General features: G+C 35.3%; 1 protein-coding gene across 26 annotated transcripts in view; it reads left to right on the top strand.

Moving 5' to 3' along the window:
* The window catches only part of ERC2 (ELKS/RAB6-interacting/CAST family member 2), a 360031-nt gene that overhangs the window by 26055 nt on the left and 313543 nt on the right, over positions 1 to 20433 (top strand). For 15 of the 26 annotated variants that reach the window (XM_085516425.1, XM_085516430.1, XM_085516441.1 and 12 more), the window contains exon 3: positions 17795 to 18211. In XM_085516425.1, the coding sequence (XP_085372551.1) occupies positions 17795 to 18211 (417 nt within the window). Of the gene's footprint in view, positions 1 to 17135; positions 17160 to 17794; positions 18212 to 20433 lie in introns of all 26 variants that reach the window. The other 11 variants (XM_085516429.1, XM_085516432.1, XM_085516423.1 and 8 more) reach the window with 1 other exon arrangement.

Consider the following 20433-nt stretch of genomic DNA (forward strand, 5'->3'; position numbering starts at 1 on the left):
TGCATCTCTATATCATTTCATTGTTGCTTGTACACCCCATAGTTACTATCTCTTATCTACTTGCTGTTCCCAGCTTTTGTCTGTGATCAGCTATAGAAATGGAGGATGTGTCTTTGTACAGATTTGAATACAGTATAGGTTTCCCTTAGAGAGTTGTAGTCATTTTTTTTCTGCCATCTCTTTCTCTGATAACTATGGGATGTAAATGTATGTTAAAGCAAGCTTCTGGAAGTGAAAGATTGTGAATTGATAATGTGAAGACCAGTCTTTCTTTCTGTTTTAATTTTATTTTTACTTTGTTAATATTTTCCTACAAATTTGCGTGAGGAATAAAAGAGGCATAGTGTGTTTTTGGACTGATTGTGGAAGGAGGCTGCATTTGATATGAAGCTTAAAAATAATTATTATGAATGAACAGAAGTGTGTTAATGTTGTGAGTAGTGGTATGTCAGGAGAAAGGGAAAATATGAAACAGATGTACCATATGTTACTGTGTTTGTTTTATATAATAAAACCACGGGATGCTCAATAGATGTGTTATTCATAATGCAAATTTTATTTCTTTTAGCAAGAGTTGGGAAAAACCCCAATTATGTATTTGAAGTTCATTCAGAAAAATGGTTATGTCTGAGTATAGTGTTTACAGCATTGTAGTCATTTAGGACAATTATTTGCACTTTTATTTTGGTGTGATTTTTAATAGTTGTGAAGGGCCTAAACTGGGCCTCAGCAGCCCTAAAAAAACGTAACAAATATTAGTTGAAAAAGAAGAATTTATTGCCCAGTGTAGTACGTGTATGCCATGAGTGGGAGAAGACTGAAAGTTTCTCTTTTATTTATTTTACCTACAAATGTCATTTCATTTAGTTTTGTTGGGAATATACTTGAATATTAATCTTGTTTGGTTTTTCATTTATCTCCCGAAAAGACTTTCGAATCAACTGGGCAAACTTCTGAAACTGACAAATAAGCAGGAGTAACATCTGGTTCACGTTATTTTTTACTTTGAAAAGGACTGAACAATTTAAAAGACAGGAAACTCATTGTTCTGTCTCAAATTTTAACTGCAATCAATGCCTTAAATCTTGTATTAAATATAATCTTTTGGTCAGTACAGCACAATTACATTTCTATGACTTAATTCAGTAGAATAAAATATTAATTTTCAAGTACATTTACACAAAACAACGTAGAGTGCTTGGAATTATCCAAGTTTTACTGTGAGTCAAAACTTGCAATTCTAAGTCAAAACAAAGTAATTTAGGAGCTTCCCTTAGATAGGAACTTGAAGGCTATATAATCTTTTATTTTTCCTTGGGGAAAGTGCAGAGAGAAAACATACAACCAAGTGACAACTGCAACCAAACACATCTGAGTTTTTTCAGGCAGGAAGTGACTGTTAGCTTTAAACCAGATGCAGCGAGAGGGGTTCGCTGCCAATGTCTCTTGACTCCACAGAATTCCTTCTTTATATCTCTATGGATTTTGGATTCCAACATGCAGAATGATGTGGAGCTGTTGGAATGCATCCAGAGGAGGGCCACAAAGTTGATAAGAGGATTGGAGTATCCCTCCTTTGATGCAAGGTTGAGGGAGATGGGATTGTTTAGCTTGGAGAAGAGGAGGCTCTGGGGAGATCTCATTGTGATCTTCCGGTTCTTGAATGGAGCTTACAGGCAGGAGGGGGGAGTGAGTTTTTGTGCAGGTAGATAGTGACAAGATAAGGGGGAGTGGATTTAAACTGAAAGGAAGTTTAGGATAGATGTAGGAAGGAATTCCTCATTCAGAGGATGGTGAGGCAGTGGAACAGGCTGCCCAGAGAACCTCTGGATGCCCTCTCCCCAGAGGCATTCAAGACCAGGTTTGATGGGTTCTTGGGCAGCCTGATCCTGGTGGTTGGCAACTCTTACACATGGCAGGCTAGAAGTAGATGATCTTTGAGGTCCCTTCTAACTCAAGCTATTCTATGATTCTATGTAAAAATCCTGCTGCTGATATTCCAGTGTTAAGCGCTGTATATTTGTGGCATTTTGATCATGGAAAAAGTTGTTTTAAAATCACCTATCAGAAACTCTCAAAAGAACTACTTTGATATGAAATGACTCTATCACATGCATTAATCACATGCAGAATAACTCTCCTGGGATAATAGGTTGAAATGAATCAGGGAGGTCACTTTAGAGTGTCCAGGAGGTATCTCCTCTGTGAAACATCCTTGTTAATTACTCTAAAAAAGGGGGTAACAATATGGTAGTCAGCTGCTGTTCTTAATCACGGTAATGACAGTGAATGCTGACAAGAAACTTGCAGAGGGATGCTGAATGTACGTGTAGTGAAACTGTAAATGAAATTCAATGCTGATGAAGGTATAGACCTGAGGAAGAGAAAAATAATCCTAAATTTATGAAGAAGTGATGTTCTCTGGATTATTAGTACACAGGAAAGATGTCTTGAGTTATTTTAGATTATCTACCAAAATGTCAACTTACATACTGAGTACAGTCAAAGAAATCTGACTGAAGATTGGAAATAACCGGGAAAGGAATCACATGCAAACTAGGGAACACTATGGTGACACTTTGTTTTCCAGCTATTTTGTCCTGAATTCAATGCCAATTCAAATCCTCTTCACCTTGTAAAGGTTATGGGTAGAACTAGAGAAGGTACAACTGAGAAAAGAAGGAAAGATGAGCAAGAAAAATGGAATATTTTAATATTTTAGAATTAGTCCTTCAAGGGCTAATAAGCATGTTGATCCGCAGTTGGGATCTAGAACCCCTTAAGCTGAAACTACTGGAAAGTGCTACTGCCTCTTATACCATTTCCTGGGCATCTAGTATGGGCCAGTTGTTGAATTCAATACAAAAACATCTTGTAGTGTCTGAATGATAAGCTCACTCTTTCTTGCCCTTGTTCAAAAGGCACTTCAAAGATCCCTTTTTTCCTTCCTTCATTGGATATATAAAAAGTTTTATCACCAGACGATCCCTTCAGAATATTTTCTATAAAAGCATATTGAATAAGGGCATGTAAATTGTATCTGAACTATTTTTAAACTTCAGTTACCCCTCCCTGTATGCAAGTTTAAAAGATGAATTACTTGTGTGGACTGTATTCCAAACCTCTTAGTGGTCTTAAAGAGAGAATGATCAGAGTCATAAATAACATGAGGTCAGCAGTGAATGGTGACATCTTCTACACATCAGTCGGTGTTCCAGACATTCTTTCATTCTGGTTCTCTCAACCAAGGAATTTGGTCTCTAAATTAAGAGGAAAAAGTGCCAGAAGGCTTTCTCTATCTGGAGCCGTACTCACAATGAAACCAAACTTACTGTCAGCAAACTTGCAGCAGATAAACTCGTGTTCACAAGCAGATTGTATTAACGCATTTCAGCTAGGCTGTTCAAACACTAAATAAGCAAATAAATTGATCTTTTAGCAAGAGTTGTATTTTTTTTTTTTCCCCAAAAATGTTTAATGTCAACGTTGGTGAGTAGATCAGTTACAGAATGCTTTAGAGAGCAGTACGTTTGCATTTAATAAAGGTTAGATTTTTATTAGGGAAGATAAAAATGTTGAGGTATAATCAATGATATCTGGTCAGGATTACTTTGATGTTTACAAAGAAAGCATTGTTTAAGCAGGTACTAGTTCTTTTATAAAACTCCAGAAGTGACTCAGATTTGTCTTAAGTGTTTGAATCAAGAAAGTAATATCCTGTTCAAAAGCAGCATTACATTTAAAAACAAAGACCAAAACCATTTTCTCTTTCTACAATTACACGAATAAGTACATTCTGACATTTTAAAATGGAAATTTAGATTGCTTTTCTGCTTCCTATTGAGGAGAAAGAAGCAGGGTATTATGACAGCAAAAATATCAATGTTCTGATTAACTACATTATTTGACTGAAAAAAATTCTGTGAGTTGGTGAAAATATGCTACAGTTGGATAATATACATAGATAGAAACAATGCATTGGTTTATTTATTGAATAGATTTGTCAGATTCTGGCAGTGAATCAGGTTTTGGGGCCAAGAAAAAAAAAAGCATCTGTTCATCAGTAATAGTATAGCCTTCTGATATTAATATCATGCAATTGAATTCTAACATAATGGAAACTAAAAGCACTTTATTTTGTAGATCAGTATGTAGCTCTCAAACTTACATCTCCTGGGCCACTTTCAGCCCAGCTTTACACTCAACAGCCTTTTGAAAATTGATTTGATATAGAAGAGTAAGTGAATGAAGCTGCACAATTCTAGTAGACCTTATTGATTAATGTGGTTTGTTCTTAAATTTGGGTAAGATGACAAATATTGCTGAGAAGGGCTCTATGTTTTAACATCAGATTCAAGAGGAGTTTTGGGGACTTTTGTGTCAGACTCCCTGAGAGAGAGCTTGCTCCCTTGAACAGCTGCTGCTTTTTGTTGTTTGTTCTTTCTAGCTGTTACAAGGAAAGAAAAAAAGGTGATAAAAGATTCTACAGACAAAAAAATATTACTGCAATGTCCACTTAATTACAAACTAATCAAATTTATTTTCTTTGTTTTCTGGGATGTCTGGAGCAATTTTCTCCTTTATCCTGTTTAGCAATATTAAAAACAAAAGGAGCAGCTGGCTGAAGGCTTTTCACTTGGCAGGTAGACATTTGCTGTTACTCTCCAAGGAGGTCAGGGTATTTTGCATTTCATCGTTCCTAGAATTTATCCTCTATGGCCCAGCTCAATAAAACCTCCTGTGGGAAAGGTCTTAGAGCAAGAAAAGTATCATCAACAAGTAAGAATATAGGACTACACAAAATTAAATATTTTCCTGCCTTCCTCCAAGAATTTCTTGTATTATGGAACAATCAGAAGGATAGTTTCTTGGAAATATTGTTTATTGATCACTAATATTTTTGGCAGTATTTTCTTAGTATAGAGAGGAAAAAGATGGAAAGAGTGAGAGCTGTAAGCTCATAGATGAGAAAACTGTGAGCTTGATGTGGGTGTGAAAGTTACAAAAATATTTGGATGCTTTGAGAGGGTTATTTTTCGTTCTCTGTGCTGTTTAAGGGAATCAGTAGAGCTCTACAGTGATGTCAACATCTCTTTTTTATCTTTCAAAAGAAATTTTTTTCAACTAGAGGCTTATTTGGTACTGTTTGATTCTGAGAATATTAACATTCAATTCTTCCTCGTGCAAGTGCAACTGATTTGAATAGATTCTGCTATAACAAATGGCCAGTATATAGGAGTTTGATTTCTTAAGAATGAAAAGGTGTGAGGTTAATACAGGTATGTGCTCACATTTTACTTGAACTAAAAAGGTTTTCATACATAAATGTGCATGCAGAGAGTATTCATTTTAGTGAATAGTGTTGGAACAGAGGATGGAATGGTTAGTCACATCATCATACATAGATGTGATTCATATTCAGTGTTGGTAGCACTTCAGATTTTTGTAGACTCTTCTATGCTCTTGTTAAACAGGAAAAAAGGTAAAAGAAAAATACAAAAAAAAAATCAAAAGTGCATAGTATATTTTACTAAGATTTTTGGCTGTGGAGATGAGAGAATGCTGTTTTAAGGTACTTTTGTATGAAGTGGCCTAGACTTTGGACTTTGCTTTCTCTTAGCAGGTAAAATTCAATTTTAACATTAGTTAAAGCAGTACTGAAGCAGATTTACCAGTGCAGTAGGGAAGATGAGAATCTTTGTGACAGATGAATCATGGAAGCTGCTTAAGTTATTTTTGTAAGAAGACAGTATGGAGTGAAGGGAATAAAAGTGGGGGGGAAAAAAGGATATGTGGAGTACTTTGATATGGATTGAGCATTAGCGAGGTACACTTTGCATTGAAAGTGATAGCAAGTGATATAAAATAAGCCTAGTTGAGCTGCAGGATTTTGTCAGTGAGGCCAATGTCGTGTAAATAAAATTAGTTTTTAAAATGAAATTGTTATTGCTTTCATTTTTTTAATAGAGTAGGGTAAGTTAATGATAACACAGAGGCACCAAAGGAGGAAAAATGTGAGAGAATGGTGGAGTCTTATCCTGTTTTGTCTGAGATAATGATTTAAGACTTGACAAAAGGACAGGGTTTCGTTGACTTCCCCTGCTCCCTTCTGTAATCAGTCAGCCTCTCCAGCAGCTACAGGAATTGATCATATGAAAGAAGAAATATAGAGCCTGCAATGCAGTTTTCACTGCTGTCGTTCTGGCAAGTATTCGTGTTAGAGATAAAACATAGCATAAGGACTTTTAAGCTCTATTGTATTTTCTATTCTATGCCTTTTGTTCTTCTTTCCTCAATTCTTTGATCATGCTTTTACCTGCCGAGTCCTTTTCACCTCTTTGAACACTCTGGCTGTTCTGATTTTTCACCATGACAGCTTCATACCATGAAATGGCCCCAATAAGTTTTTACTTGTGTAGAAACATCTTTTAAAAATGTGCGGAAAATGGCTTACTCTTTAATTTTTTTTTTTTTTTTTTTTTTTTAAACAATGTTATCTTCACCCTGTGTATTCAATTGCAAATAATACAATTAACCTGTGTTCATCCATCTGCTTGGTGTTTTCAGCAGCAATTTGGCCCACCGGTGGCAAATGTAGATCAATCTACTTTGAAGCACAAAAGAACAGTGTCATGTTTTTTAGCACAGATTTCTCTGTGCATCTAAGTAGAACGATACCGTTTAGTTAACCAGCTCTTCATTTTTAAGACTATGTACATGCTTGGGCAATACTAACAGAATTAAAACCGCTGTACTTATATACATATATGTACATATATATGTATATATATTTCAGTTTAAAAAGAGAACAAAACGGCAGTTTCCTTCAGAAGCACTGTTCTCTTGCACCATATTTAAGGATTTAAGATTCAAATTTAGATTTGCTTTGTAGTGACAAGTGAAATATCTCACTCATCGTAGATTGTGTTCTCTAGAATTTCCCCTGGAATTTTTTTCATTTTGGTCATCTGAATATAATAAAGGTTTAAACCAGAGATTTCTGGCACAGATTTTATACCTCAAGGAGTATCTGTGTTACAGTACAACTGATAGAAGTTGGCATAGATACATTTACTTCTTTACAGTTAAAGGGAGAAGGAAATGATAGGAGATGTAGTATGTGACATAATGGAGAATAATTCCCTTGTGATTTATCCTTTTCAGCTGTTATTGACCTGAGCTGTTCCACATCCAGTTCTTACTGTGGTTAGGAGGAGGTGCTATGTCACAGAAATACATTTCATCATTTTTTGGAATCTAACTCAATCCAGATATTAAGGACATTGACTTGGGTTTTGGTGAGTCCAGTAAAGCACTGCAGGATTTTTACTATTAATGGCAGTAGTGATTGCACAGAATGACTAATATTTCTAATGTTCTGATCAGTGCATATTTAATTGTTTGAGAATGGTGAAATATATTGCTTTGGATACCGTTATCGTACCAGCAGGGAGGTGGGGCTCAATGATCTCTAGAGGCCTCTTCCAACACCTACAATTCTGTGATACTGACAGATTATCCTTTGTAGAGTGGTTACTGTACTTTATTTTGGAGGGACTTTCTAATGGAGGGGATTTTATGGGTTTGAACTGAGAAAGCTAGGGCTAAAGGATAATATTGTAAAAAAAATTGCCAAATGGGAAGAAGACTAACAGGTCACTTTGCTTTCCAAACTCATCTATCATTGTTAGTCTTCTTTCTATGTGTAGAAATTGGGTTGTTAAGGAGAAAAGGTTGTAATTTCAGATCAGTTTAGGCTCCTTTGTGCTTAAAGATCAACAGATCTTTAAGACAATGCAGGATCAGAATCTTCACCTCTCCAACTCTCCCAGCTTTTGTTTAGTAATATATGTTTAGTAATATATGTAGGTTGCTCTGAAAGGGAGGGGAAATGCTGTGACTAATGGACAGCTAAGATTGAAAAATGCTCTATAAAGTTTAGCAGGTATGAGTGAGAAGTTGGGAAGAAAGAGGAATAAGATGTATACTTCAGCTAACAGCTGTAAAGCAATTTCAGATGGTTAATGTGCTCTATCTCTTCTGTTCTGCTCTAGAGTAAGATAAAATGACCCAGATCAAAATGAATCTGAGCATGAATTAAGAAGTAGGAAAATATAATTTTACGTCATTTCTTAAAAATGAAGTATCTGAAAGGGCCCATAATTTTTACTAAATTATTTACAGAAATTCAATGGGATGCATACAACATTCTCGATATTGTGTATTGATTCTATATTCTCACTCTCTATTATACAGTATAGGAAAAAATCCTCTCTAAACATTCAGTGGTAAAACTGGAGATTAGAGGAGGATATGTTGATGGGGATATTCATTTTGATCACAAATCTGTACTTAAACAGCAGTGGGTTTGCATTATATAGTCAGCAGATGTCTAAGCATGTGATTGGGGGAAAAACCTTAGCAGTTCTGATTAAATAAGGCTTTTGCATTCCAAGGTGGCTATATATGCCATACCCACCCCACACATTTTGCTGTGTACCTGTCTGTAGCATGGGGCAATAGAGAAGAAGCCAATAGTTGCACTGTGCCTGTGGAGTTTGCATGGTGCTTTGTGAAAATGATGCACATACCTGATCTTGAATTCAATTTCACATTTGCTTGCTTGTATTAAGCTTTGTTTTGTATCCAGCTGTAAGCCAGAACTTAACTCCTTTCTTAATAATTGCGTAAACAAAATGGTCTTATAGCATGCTTGCTAGTGAGCAGTTTGAGAGACAGGAAGAAGGTATTGTACAGTGCTAATGGACTGTTGACAGAAGGCACAGTGTTGTCAGTTTAAAATCCATTACTGTAGTGTGCAGTTGGCCCCAAATGCCCCTTCATTCCTGTTTATTTCATTGCAACTGGCACTGAGCAGCTCACTGGAGGCTTCCCTGCATTTCATGACTTTGAACTGCTGTAAGACAGTAAACCAACAGAAGGATGCACTGCTACGTCAGTGTTGTAGTAATTAAGATTGTTATATTATCAAAAAGGAATCCGCCAGCAAATAGTGGGGAAAAAAGAAAAAAAGAAGTAGTTGTAGAGAATCTTTTAGTAGTTTAAGGTAGAATATTACTGTCCCTCTGTAGTCGTTTATAATTAGATCTCTAACCCTAGCATTAACTTTTCGTGGTGTGGTCTAGTTTCAGAGTTATACCATTAATGTGATATGTTTTCCTACAGAAATGTACAACTGTTTTTATGGGCGTGTTTAAATAATGTAAGTTGACAGTGCTTAGAACTTAAATTCTTGAATATTTAATTGGCATTCAAATAGGTAGTTTTTTTTTTTTTTTTTAATATGAACATTACTGTAGCAATCCCTGGTTTTGATTTATGTAATTCTAGTGGAATACCTGAGTGTCCATGTATGCCATACATACACACATCCCCTCACTCAGCCCCTCACTCTTTGAATAATGAGGGGAAAATTATTCCCTCTTCTAAGAGAGAAACACTTAGAGTGCTAATTTTATTTTTCCCTAATTGATATTGTTTATTCTTATGTAAGGGTATATTAGTATCGCTGTTATCGTTATTTTTATGAGGCATGTAACTGCAGGTTTTCCTTCGTGTTTTTGTGCTGTTAATATTTTGCTGCAGGGTGTGAACTTAGTGCCATCTTCTGGGAAAACTGAGCAAGTGCAGGGTTTTAATTTGTACTGAGTGTATATAGGCCGTAAGTCAGAGGACTCTCAATAAGTTTGGCAAGACTAAATGAAGTTTTAAGAAAGTTAATTGCAAAATCTATCTTCTGACTTCTGAAGGCATAATTTTGCAGCTATTGGGCCACAAATGCTGCTTCCTTAATGATTTCTCCTTCTTGCAGATCTGCCCCACTTCTTCAGAAACTCTGGGCAAAATCTCATTCCTGATGGTTGCCTCTCTTTGTGATGCATCATTTTTCTATGTTTGATCTAACTGAAGATTTTAGATTTGAAGCTTTCAAAAATCTCTCTATTTCTTTTTTTTCCTTTCCCTTAACTGTAGCTGAATGCACAATTCTTAATTTCCTTTTCAAATCGTTTCAATGGGAAATGATTACATATCATGGTTAATTAACTCACAGTACTATTCCTAGTAGAGAAGAAGAAACAAATTGAAAACTGTGCTCTTTTCTGGTTGTGTTTATTTTCCCCCCCAGATTAAAGGGTAGGAAGAAGTTGGAACCCGATTTATCCGTCTTTTTTTTTCTTTCTTTTTTTTTTTTTTAAAATAAAGAAAACATTTCTGGTGTATCAGAAGCTGTGCTTGAAATTCTCATGTGAATAACCTAGTTTGTATCACTTTCCTAATGGCAGTGTTAAAAGTAAATAGTTTCAAAATCAAAAGATAGATAGGATTGGAATTTGAGCCCAAACATCAGGGACAAATGAAGGACTGAAAAACTGCTTCTTGAAGGGAGGAAAACAATCCTGGTTTAAAGCTCCAAGGAAGTTAGATTTTGTAATGTTTTGAAATCATTAGATAATTCCATGCAGTTTTGTTTTGTTTTTCTTATAGAAAGGAAAGTTAGAGATATTTAAACTACTAACATGATTGAAAAATTGTCTGAAAGTTTACTCTATCCTTTATTCAGTTTCAGTTGAATAAATTGAAAACCCGTCATAGAGCTGAACCTGTTGTTTTCCACTAACGTGCTCAACTGCTCATATTCATAATTCAACAGTATTCTGGATTGCCATTCCTGCTGTATTTTCTTCTAACATTTTTGTTATGCAATAGTAATAAACTATTAAAGATGCCTTTTTGCATCTTTAATGTGCTGTCAATCTATATTGCAGAAAGAGGTTGTTTTCGGAGACTTGAATCATTTTCCTCAAATAGTTTATTAGAAGGTACTTAACATTTTTCTTTAGGGAATGGTTTAGTGGAATTAATAATTGTTGGCAATCTAAAGTATTTTGTGTTAGATTTTCCAGGCTCAAAAACAAGTTGATTGACTTAAAACAAATTGTCTACTTAAGCAACAAGTCAAAGCTTTCTGAGAAACTGCATGCCTCAGGCTTATTCGAAGCCATGCAGATGAGAGCTGATTAATGCCTCACACTGCAAAGCAGTGAAAGACCACAGAAGTGTGCTGCTTGTTTTCTTAGGTGAAAATGTGAGAATAGAAACTCTAGAAAAAGTGCCCAAAAGATAATGAGAATGATCTTAGTTGTAACTGAATATTAACCATGATGTAGGCCAGATGAAATTAAGAGAATAAAGGTCAAGCTTGTTTGATTTTCTTGTTAGCAAATTAAGGTTTATTTTGTTTCTTACACAAGGTACAAAATAACTACATTTCAATAACCAATCGTGGACATAATTCAAATGTTCGATATCTGCATGAAGAGAAGGCTGTATTTGGGCTTTGGTAAAGCTGCTTAGAAACCTGATAGAAGTATTTGATAAATGTCAGAAATCCCCCACTGGATATATTCTTCATTGAAAAGTATTCAACTGATTTTCTTAAAAAAAATCATATATATATATAATAATATATAATATATAATAATATATATATATATAAGAAGTTGGATTTTAGGGGCAAGGTGAACTTAAAGATCTGAAATAAAAATGCTCACCACAGAAAGCATTGGCTAAACAGGAAAAATGTAGTAGAGAAGAGGAGGAAGGGACTAGAGAGAGAGAGATTTCAGACATAAAGACTGTTTCTAACGAATGATTTTTGATGCTTTAGAGTTACAGTACAGTCAATGCTTCATAATACTGTGAAGAAATATGTTTTGGCAGAATGAGAAAGTCGATCTGTAATGGCAGGCCTTCTTAGGGCAAACAGCAAAGCAAGGGAAATAATGAAAAATGACATCTAAGCCCATAGCAAATTGAGGAATGGGGGAAGAAATGGGTTTACAGATTGTGCTTAAAGAATCTGGTGCAAAACTACTCTGAAATTTGCAATACTAAAATGTTTTTGCCTGCAGTTAGCCCTCAGTAATAAACTGAGATATGTTTTTGTACAATTATACCGAGTTCTTAGGTGATGCTTTCCTTCCAGTGTTGTTTTTCATTAAAATATTTGTGGGAAATCACCAAGAAAAGCTGACTGAATAGTCAAAAAGCCTAATAGTTTAGATCAGATTAAATACAAAGTCTATATTATGGAATGCAGATGTCTAATATACATGATAAGGTTCCTTATTTAGCCTACAAAGCATGGTATTAAGAGCAAGCCTTTATCAAATTTGACAAGACACCAAGTCTAAAAGTGGGCAAAGAAAGAAAAATTAAGGAAAGCAAACAAACAAGAATATGCCCTTTTGAACACAGAGTGCCAGCAGACTGTTATACATAAATTGTCTCACATCTGTTGCAGCTCCAGAAATTTCAGTGCTGAGGATGCCTTTTTGTGTGAAGTTTGAACCTTCTATGATTCCTTAGATGTTGAATCTTTCTTTTATAAGCTGCTTTTCTCAGGGGTGCCTTATAGAGGTGCTTATAAAGTAAGAATCTTTATTTAGCAAATAAAAACCAAAAAGTCAACCATATATGTTGTTGCTATTTCTCCTAAGTTACGAATCCTGTTGTGTAGCTACAACTGTGTTTTCACTGCTTTCTGTATCATTAGGCATTTGCCACTGCCAGAGACTGGAGTGTATGAGCCAATCCAGCCTTTGTCCCATGACACAGGGTATTATAGTAACTACAGTTTATTCCCTCTGTTGTGTGTGCAATAGAGAAAATATGATCATGCAAGACTGCTTAATAATGTATCCCATTCCCTCAAAAATTTAGCTGCAGAAACTGCTTAGTCATCCTAAGTTCAGAGAATAAATTTTGTAAAATACTGTTAGATATGGCTTTCAAAAGTCTATAACAGATAATAAAACTGTCAAAAGCTCTTTTTATCTTTGTGTGTACTAATAAAAGGAAGGGGAGGGAAGAAAACTGCTGGAAGCAGAAAGATTTTTTGATACAGCTTCTGGAAGTTTTTGTCATGTATTCACCTTGCCACCTGCATCCAGATCCTACGCTGCAGCGTGAGATTTGCTTTTTGCCTGGAACTGCTTTATTGCCTAGATTATTATCTCCAAACTTGCAGGGTTCTGCTCTCAGTTGTTTTACACTTTAGAAGTCTGTTTGTCTATCACAACCACATTGATGCCGTGGCGTTGATAGGACAGAGACAGTTTTGACAGTAGTCATTTTTTCCTTATCTTACATGGCTTTACATCAATAGTTGTATAAGAAAATGCCTAATACATTTTACCTTTTTAAACGGAGTGGGAAAGAAACAGGATAATCAGTAACTGAAAATGGAACAGTGAGAGACAGAAGCCAAAATACAGTGGCTTGAAGTAGAGGAAAAATACTGCTACCTGTCACTCTGTTCAGGTGAAGCATCAAAGCAGTGAATCATCTTGAATGGCTACAGAAATAGTTGTTTTGCCTATACTGGGTGACCTTGACATTGACCACTTTAGCTGTAGTGCTGCACTGAACCATTTAGAGGAGAAACACATTCAGAGTTCCTCACCGCTCATTTCCAAATTTTGAGTGATTATTGTCTGTGGAATAAACTGGTTAGATTATAATGATATTAGAGGAAATGAGTAGTAAATCACTTATGGCACACTTTCTAAGTCTATCACTTGATAATAACCTATGACACTTAGTTTCTGCCACCAAATCCTTCTGGCTGACTTTCCCAGTCTAGACAACCCCCACTATGATTCCTTTCTACCTTTACCTTACCTTACACAGAATTTGTTGCTTCCTTCCAAGTTAGTGTCAGTTTATTTGTCATTATTATTTTTTAATTAATTAATTAAATAATAATAAATGATTTGGTTTTATTTTCTCGACAGTTTTCAATAGATTCTTCACTTTTGTTGCCAGGGTGGTGATGTAAAATAGAATTTCTGTATGCCTGTAGATAATTATTTTAAATTGGTCAATCTCTTTACAGTATCCTTTTTCTCCAGTGTTTACCGTATCTCTAAGGCCTTGAGATGCTCAGAAATGCTTTTGTGCTCTGATCCAGGGTGTGGTGTGGCAGGATGGTTCTCTGAAGTTGATCTGTCTGTGAATAGCTCCTTTCCATAGGTTAACGTTCACATGTAGAGCAAAAGTTGGAAGCCAGGCAACCAAGCAGGGGCTGCTAATTCCTCTTCATAGTTCTGTTTCAAATTATGGGGGCAAACTGTGGAAACCTGCCCTGTGCTTAATTGAAAAAAAGGTTAATGGGAACCTCCTGTGCAGTTCCATGGATCGCCTCTTGGAGTTGGGCTGTAGGGGAAGATCACAAAAGTTCTGTGAGAGCTATTTATATGTTCCAAAGAAGCCTGGAATCTTTCTATAAGCCCTTGTCATCTGGTCTGTTTTTAATAGAAATTATGAAAAGTGTGATAGATCTTGTGTGTCTTTTCAAATCCCACGAAGTCCTGCCTATGTACTAAAAGCAGCGTGACAGATATTCACAGCACTCCCACATTCCTCCCCTGCTACAATTAATTATTCAGTACCTTTCCACCCTCACAACATGTGTTCTCTCCCCTTCTTAGCAAGCTGCAGATACCAAAATCTGTGCCAGCACAAATCTAAATCTGGGCCATCGTGTTCAAAGATTTCTGAGTCTTGAAGGACTAAGAAGGTAGCAGCAGCCTGCTGCGGTTGAGGCTCTTGGGCTTAACATAGTTACAGAGAAGCAGACACAACAACTGCTGTGTTCAGCAACAAACGTGTTTATGGGTGGAACGTGAGAGCACTGTGCATAGGTTGCTGTGGGACAGAAAGGGAAGTTATGACTGGTTTATCTTGCCAGAATTGCTATTTTGAGTTCTGATTTCTAATAATTTGTTTGTTGATCTAAGAGTTTTTGATTTTACAATTGACGTTTAGAAGATTTATCGTTAGCAATTTAATTTCCCTTTTATTACTGTTTATAAATATTTGAGATATTTTACAAATGGATGTCCTTTGATTTAGCTATAATCTTTTTGACAGTGACGTACAGAGATTGCTAGACTTCGGGAAAGCATTATCTTATAAGTAGTTTTTAGCATCAAGGAGTAAGTATTGTCTAATGTAATGTTAGAAAAAGCTATTTTAAATCATACAGATTGGAGGAGGAAAAAAGTCTTCTCTTTTGAATTTTTATAGACTATACGAGTAGTTACTGAATATCTCTGCTGCGTAGTAGTGAGATAATTGTGCAGTGCAGAGAGTTTGCTTTACTATGCTTATGCAAAGTATTGGCTCTCTCCACAGGTTTTTATAGGTGTGTTACGTCAGGCAGTCATTCTTTTGCAAAGAATGAAAAGATATGAGTTTCATTCTTAAAATAAATGTCTTGGGACTGAAAATCCGGCTGATGTGGAGACTGTGCTCAACATAAAGTAAAAGAGAAATTAGTTGAATTATTTTATTTTCCGTTAAAAGGAGAAAATTCAATTCAAAAATCTATGTCAATTAAAAAAAATATATAATTAAATATGGCATGAAAAAGCTTTAAAATCAAAACATTTAATTTGAAAAAGCCAAGTGATTTTATTTTTCTCCTTTTGGACCTTTTGAAGGAGGTTATTATTTTTTTTTTTAATTTATTTTTAAAATTTATGAATAATTTAAATTAGTAACATTTATTTCTTTCTGTAATTACTCATCTGAAAATTTTATGTTTCTCTCCAACTTTCAGTTTTGCAAAACTACGCAGGACTTAGAGCAGAGTGTCTATATTCCTAAAGCAAACTCTTGTTTAGCCTAGAAACACTGTGTAACTGCTATATTAACTGTCGGAGATGATCTATAAATATTGTGTCAGTACTGTCAAAAAGCATTTGGAAAGAATGAAGTTTGGTCTTGTTTACTCTGCAGCATTTGTCTCTGTCTCTGCCTTCCCATCTCTTTGTTAATTCGTTCATTCATAAATATCGTTGCATGATATTTCTCTATTTTTTTGAGCATTTTGAACACTTGGATTTCTGTGCTAAATGTGTCATTCTCAGGATCATAAACAGTACAGTTATGGATTTAAAGTAGGAAATTGCTACATCTACAACAACTTTGAAATTAAGTTCATTGGGAACTTTTCAACTTATTTAAATAATTCAAAACATACTGAGATTTTAAGAAATGGTGAGAATTACCATTAGTAATAAGTAGGGCTGTAAATGAGTAGACTACATTTGCATGTTCTCAACTGAGTGCGTGCCTAATGAGATACAAACATTAAGAGATTTAAGCTCTGAACAGCTATAAAAGCATTGCCATTTAACTGTAGAACAGATTCAGACTACAGAATTTCACTGCAGCCCAAACTTTTTATCCTTTTAAAGTGACTGCTAAGAGATGTGATTTCAGATTTTTTTTTCTTTCTGTTTAAATTGAGTTTATTACATACTGACAGCTGTAGGAGTAATTCTCAAAATGAAGGTGTTATCAAGCAACTAAAGAAGCCTCTCATACTGACTTCAGGTGTTAATGAATTACTGTTTAATTGAAGTGTGGAGTTGCAGAATATTCATTAATGCAAAAAAAAAACCCAAAAAACAAAAAAACAAACCCACGTCTGGTGCCACAAATTTGAAGTCATCTAAATCGTATTGATATGATATGGCTTTTCAGGAACTTGTATTTCTATGCATTTGATATATTATATTAGCAAATAATAAAGAAAAAACAAGGAGACAAACATTTTCAGATATTAAACATGCTGTTATCATAAGTTAGGATAATTATCTGTGATTCAAGTTTGATATGAACAAAATCATTTTATTTTTCATTGTGTTGAATATGGAGTGAGAGATTTCTCTTGAAGAACGCTGTACTCAACTGTAATACAAGTAATGTAGGACAAGATACTGTGTGAAAGATAAGTATGAAAGCACAGTGAGATGTAATAGGAGTATTATTATTATTCATTGTGGGATTAATTAGTTTGTATGGTTTTTTTTTCCTATTTTTTTTTTTCTGTGTCATATCTATTGAGTAAAGTCTGTCTTGAGCTTTGGTTTGTATATTTGAGTATTGTGAAGTTGTTGGTGCTGTTTTGTATATCTCAATAAAGTTATTTTTTCTGTTGAAGATACTTTTTGTTGAATTCAGTTCTTTCTGTTGAATCTCCTTTGCTTGCATCTGACCTTTATGTTGATTTTGCTTCATTTTTCATTTACCATGCTGTTCAGTTTTTGGATGCCAGGAGAACAAAGGTTTGTCTACTATTTGCAGTCTTTTTTTTTTATTTTTATTTTTTTCTTTTTTTTTTTCCAAAATTCAATATTGCTTACTGTGTTTTTCCTGTTTGTTCATTAGAGATACAGTAATCCTGTTTACTAAAACATTCATGGCTTTAGTTGCCAAAAGAAAAAAACAAAACCAATCAAATGCTCCCCCCTCACTGCCTACCAAGATCCCTTCAGAGTTACAGGGAGTGCTTTGATTGACTTCATAACTAATCTGCTGAGCACCATGCAGGGCAGAACCACCTGTGGTCTATGAAGTAATTTAGAAAACATGGAATACTGAGTCTTTCAACTTTATAGGCACATATTGACTGTACAAATGGACGTGTCACTGCCTTGTGTTTGGGTCTGTTGTTTTTCTTTGTTCTTCATTTTATCTGTAGTTGACACTGTGTGTGTTGTCATCTATTTTCTCTAGAAGCACTTGAAGGACATCATTATAAACACTGTCACATGCATTTGTGATTTTTCTTTTTTAAGGTCATTTAGTATACTTTCATTATTAGTGAATTTTTATAAAAGCATACAACGAAAGTTTAATCAAAGTCAAATTTTACATTCAGCTTCTAAATCTATTTATTTATTTATTTTTGGTATTGTAGCATCTGCAAATGACAATCCAGGCACTTCAAGATGAGCTTAGAACCCAGAGAGATCTTAATCATCTTCTGCAGCAAGAAAGTGGAAACCGAGGTGCTGAGCATTTTACGATTGAGCTAACAGAGGAGAATTTTCGAAGACTTCAAGCAGAACATGATAGGCAAGCTAAAGAGCTTTTCCTGTTAAGAAAAACTCTAGAAGAAATGGAGCTAAGGATTGAAACACAAAAACAAACACTAAATGCTAGAGATGAATCAATAAAAAAGCTTCTGGAAATGTTGCAGAGTAAAGGTTTGCCCTCAAAAGGAATGGAAGATGACAATGAGAGAACTCGAAGGATGGCAGAAGCTGAATCTCAGGTTAATCATTTAGAAGTGATATTAGACCAGAAGGAGAAGGAAAACATACATCTTAGAGAGGTAAGGAAAACTCATTATTTATTTCTTTAAAAGATACTGCTAATGTATTTGCTGCAGGTCTGGAAATAAGTGTCTGAGTGTTTTCTGCTTTCATTGTTTCCTAGAAGAAGATGCACCTATTTTAAATCAAAATTAATAAACAAGTGGACTGAGAAATTATGGAAAAAAAGTAATTGTGCCATTTGGGGCTTGTTGTCTTTGACATTGTTGCTTTGCATGCAATCTAGATTTCTTGTATTTTGACAAATCCATGTTTAGCAAATCAAGATGATTAGAATTATTGAAGAGACACTTAGCACCTTTTATTGCTATAAAATGACTTGCCACGAGTACATAGGGAACTTTGCTTTTATACCCCTTGTGTTTCAAATAAGTGTTTTCAAACATTTTGCCTACTGTACTCAGACTTTATCTAATTTATTTTCTGCTGGGGTACACAACAGAACACCACTGTATTTAGATGCTGGCCCCCAGCCCACCTGCATCAGCTGCCCACATTACTTGCTGATTAATTTTGAAACTAGATTTGGGAGAAGTGCAACTGAAAGAAAATCTGCCCGCTTTTCAAGCCCGTGTGACCTTCTTCATCCTAGCAGCCTCTGAAGCTGGTGACAGGGAAATGAGACCATGTGTCTTCCTCAGAGAGAGACCTTGTTGCTTCCCACTGAGAAAGGTGACAACTGCAGAGGTAGAGTACAAGCTACCCACAGAGAGGAGAATCAGGACATCCAGTTCTATTTCCTTAGAAATTCAGGAGCAGTGTAGTCTGGTTGAACTACTAGTCTGGTAAAAGCACTGATTTGCCTGATAAGTCAAAGCATGAATAAAATCAGTACTAGAACACAGAAGACTATTATTGGTTCTTGGATAAAGAATAGCTATTTACATCTATAGAACTTTTTTTCCCCCGTGGATGAACTGTTTAAGGTTACAGCTATTTTGTTAGTAAAAAGGAATTCTTAAAACCCAGTGATTTATTTTAGATTTCAGATTAAAAGTAAGAAAAAGAAATACGTATTGAGGCCTCAGTTTTACCCGAAGCACTTCTCAAGCTTAGGAACACTGGAAAATTTGCAGGGCACAAACATACATTTGAAGTTTTTAGTGAAGATGTGAATCCTTGTGAATCTTTTCTCAGGCAGAACATTCATTAAAAAGAGATGCCACCACTTAATGAAATCAGTGGATTCTGAAAGGAACTGCATAAGTGAATTAATGATACTATATTATAAAAAGGGTTGTGGAAGAAGTGCTTCAAATGTATTTCTGGAATTAAATCTGCTGGTTTCAGAGAAATACAGTTTGTTTCAAGCGTGGATGACCTGCTGTCAACTGTTTTTTGTTCTATGATTGTGCCTTACTTATAGCATCATTATTACTTATATTTTTGATTACTAATTCAGGCACATCTTGGACATGAATAAAGCAGAAATTTGAAGAAGGCTTTTTCATTTGCAGAGTAGTCAAGCTCTGGAATGGCCTTCTAAGAGCAGTTAAGGAAATAGGACTAAATAGAGCATGGAAAGTGGACAAGATATCTCATAGTTCCCACTGGGTTGCTCTCAGGAACCAGGAAAAAAATTGTTTCTCTCTGAATTTTTATTGAGGATAAAGTAATTATCTTTCCTCTAGAGCAAACGTACAGAGGGGTTTCCTGGAGTTTCTGCTTATGGCATGCTGATATGCCTTGGAGACTTGTCAAGGTTTAAAATTTACAGTTTGCTGGTCAGAATCTCTGTGTCAGCTTTGGGGAACTATCTACTGATTTGGGGATTTAGGCTAAGAATTTCCTTCATGCTTTAAGAATCCAAAGCTTTGTGTGAAATTCTCTCTCCAGCTTTGCTCCTGAGGCAGGCTGTAGTTATTGATTTTGATTTATTTGCCTTTTGCTGTCTTGTGACTGGGAGTTGTCTACACAATTTAAAGGAATATCAGATATTCAGTATTTAGTTTTATCCATTTGTTAAAAAACAGAATATTCCACTTTTGATTTTTGTGTAGTGCAGTGAGTCTTTGTTTTCTGCTGTGCTTACTAGAATTGCTGTTAATGCATGCAGTCTCTATCCTTCAGAGTACAGTTTTTGAGCCTGATAAATTAGGAATTAATGTGCTGAATCTTTTGCAGTAGTGCCCTTAGTGGATTCCATTTTTCAACAAGAGGTTGCAAGTTTTCAACCTGGCTGTAAATGGACCATCTTTTCCTCCACTTCCCTGAGAATGTT

This window comes from Coturnix japonica, chromosome 15 (genome assembly GCF_054131305.1).
Source record: "Coturnix japonica strain WE chromosome 15, WE-NBRP24, whole genome shotgun sequence".
Taxonomy (NCBI): domain Eukaryota; kingdom Metazoa; phylum Chordata; class Aves; order Galliformes; family Phasianidae; genus Coturnix; species Coturnix japonica.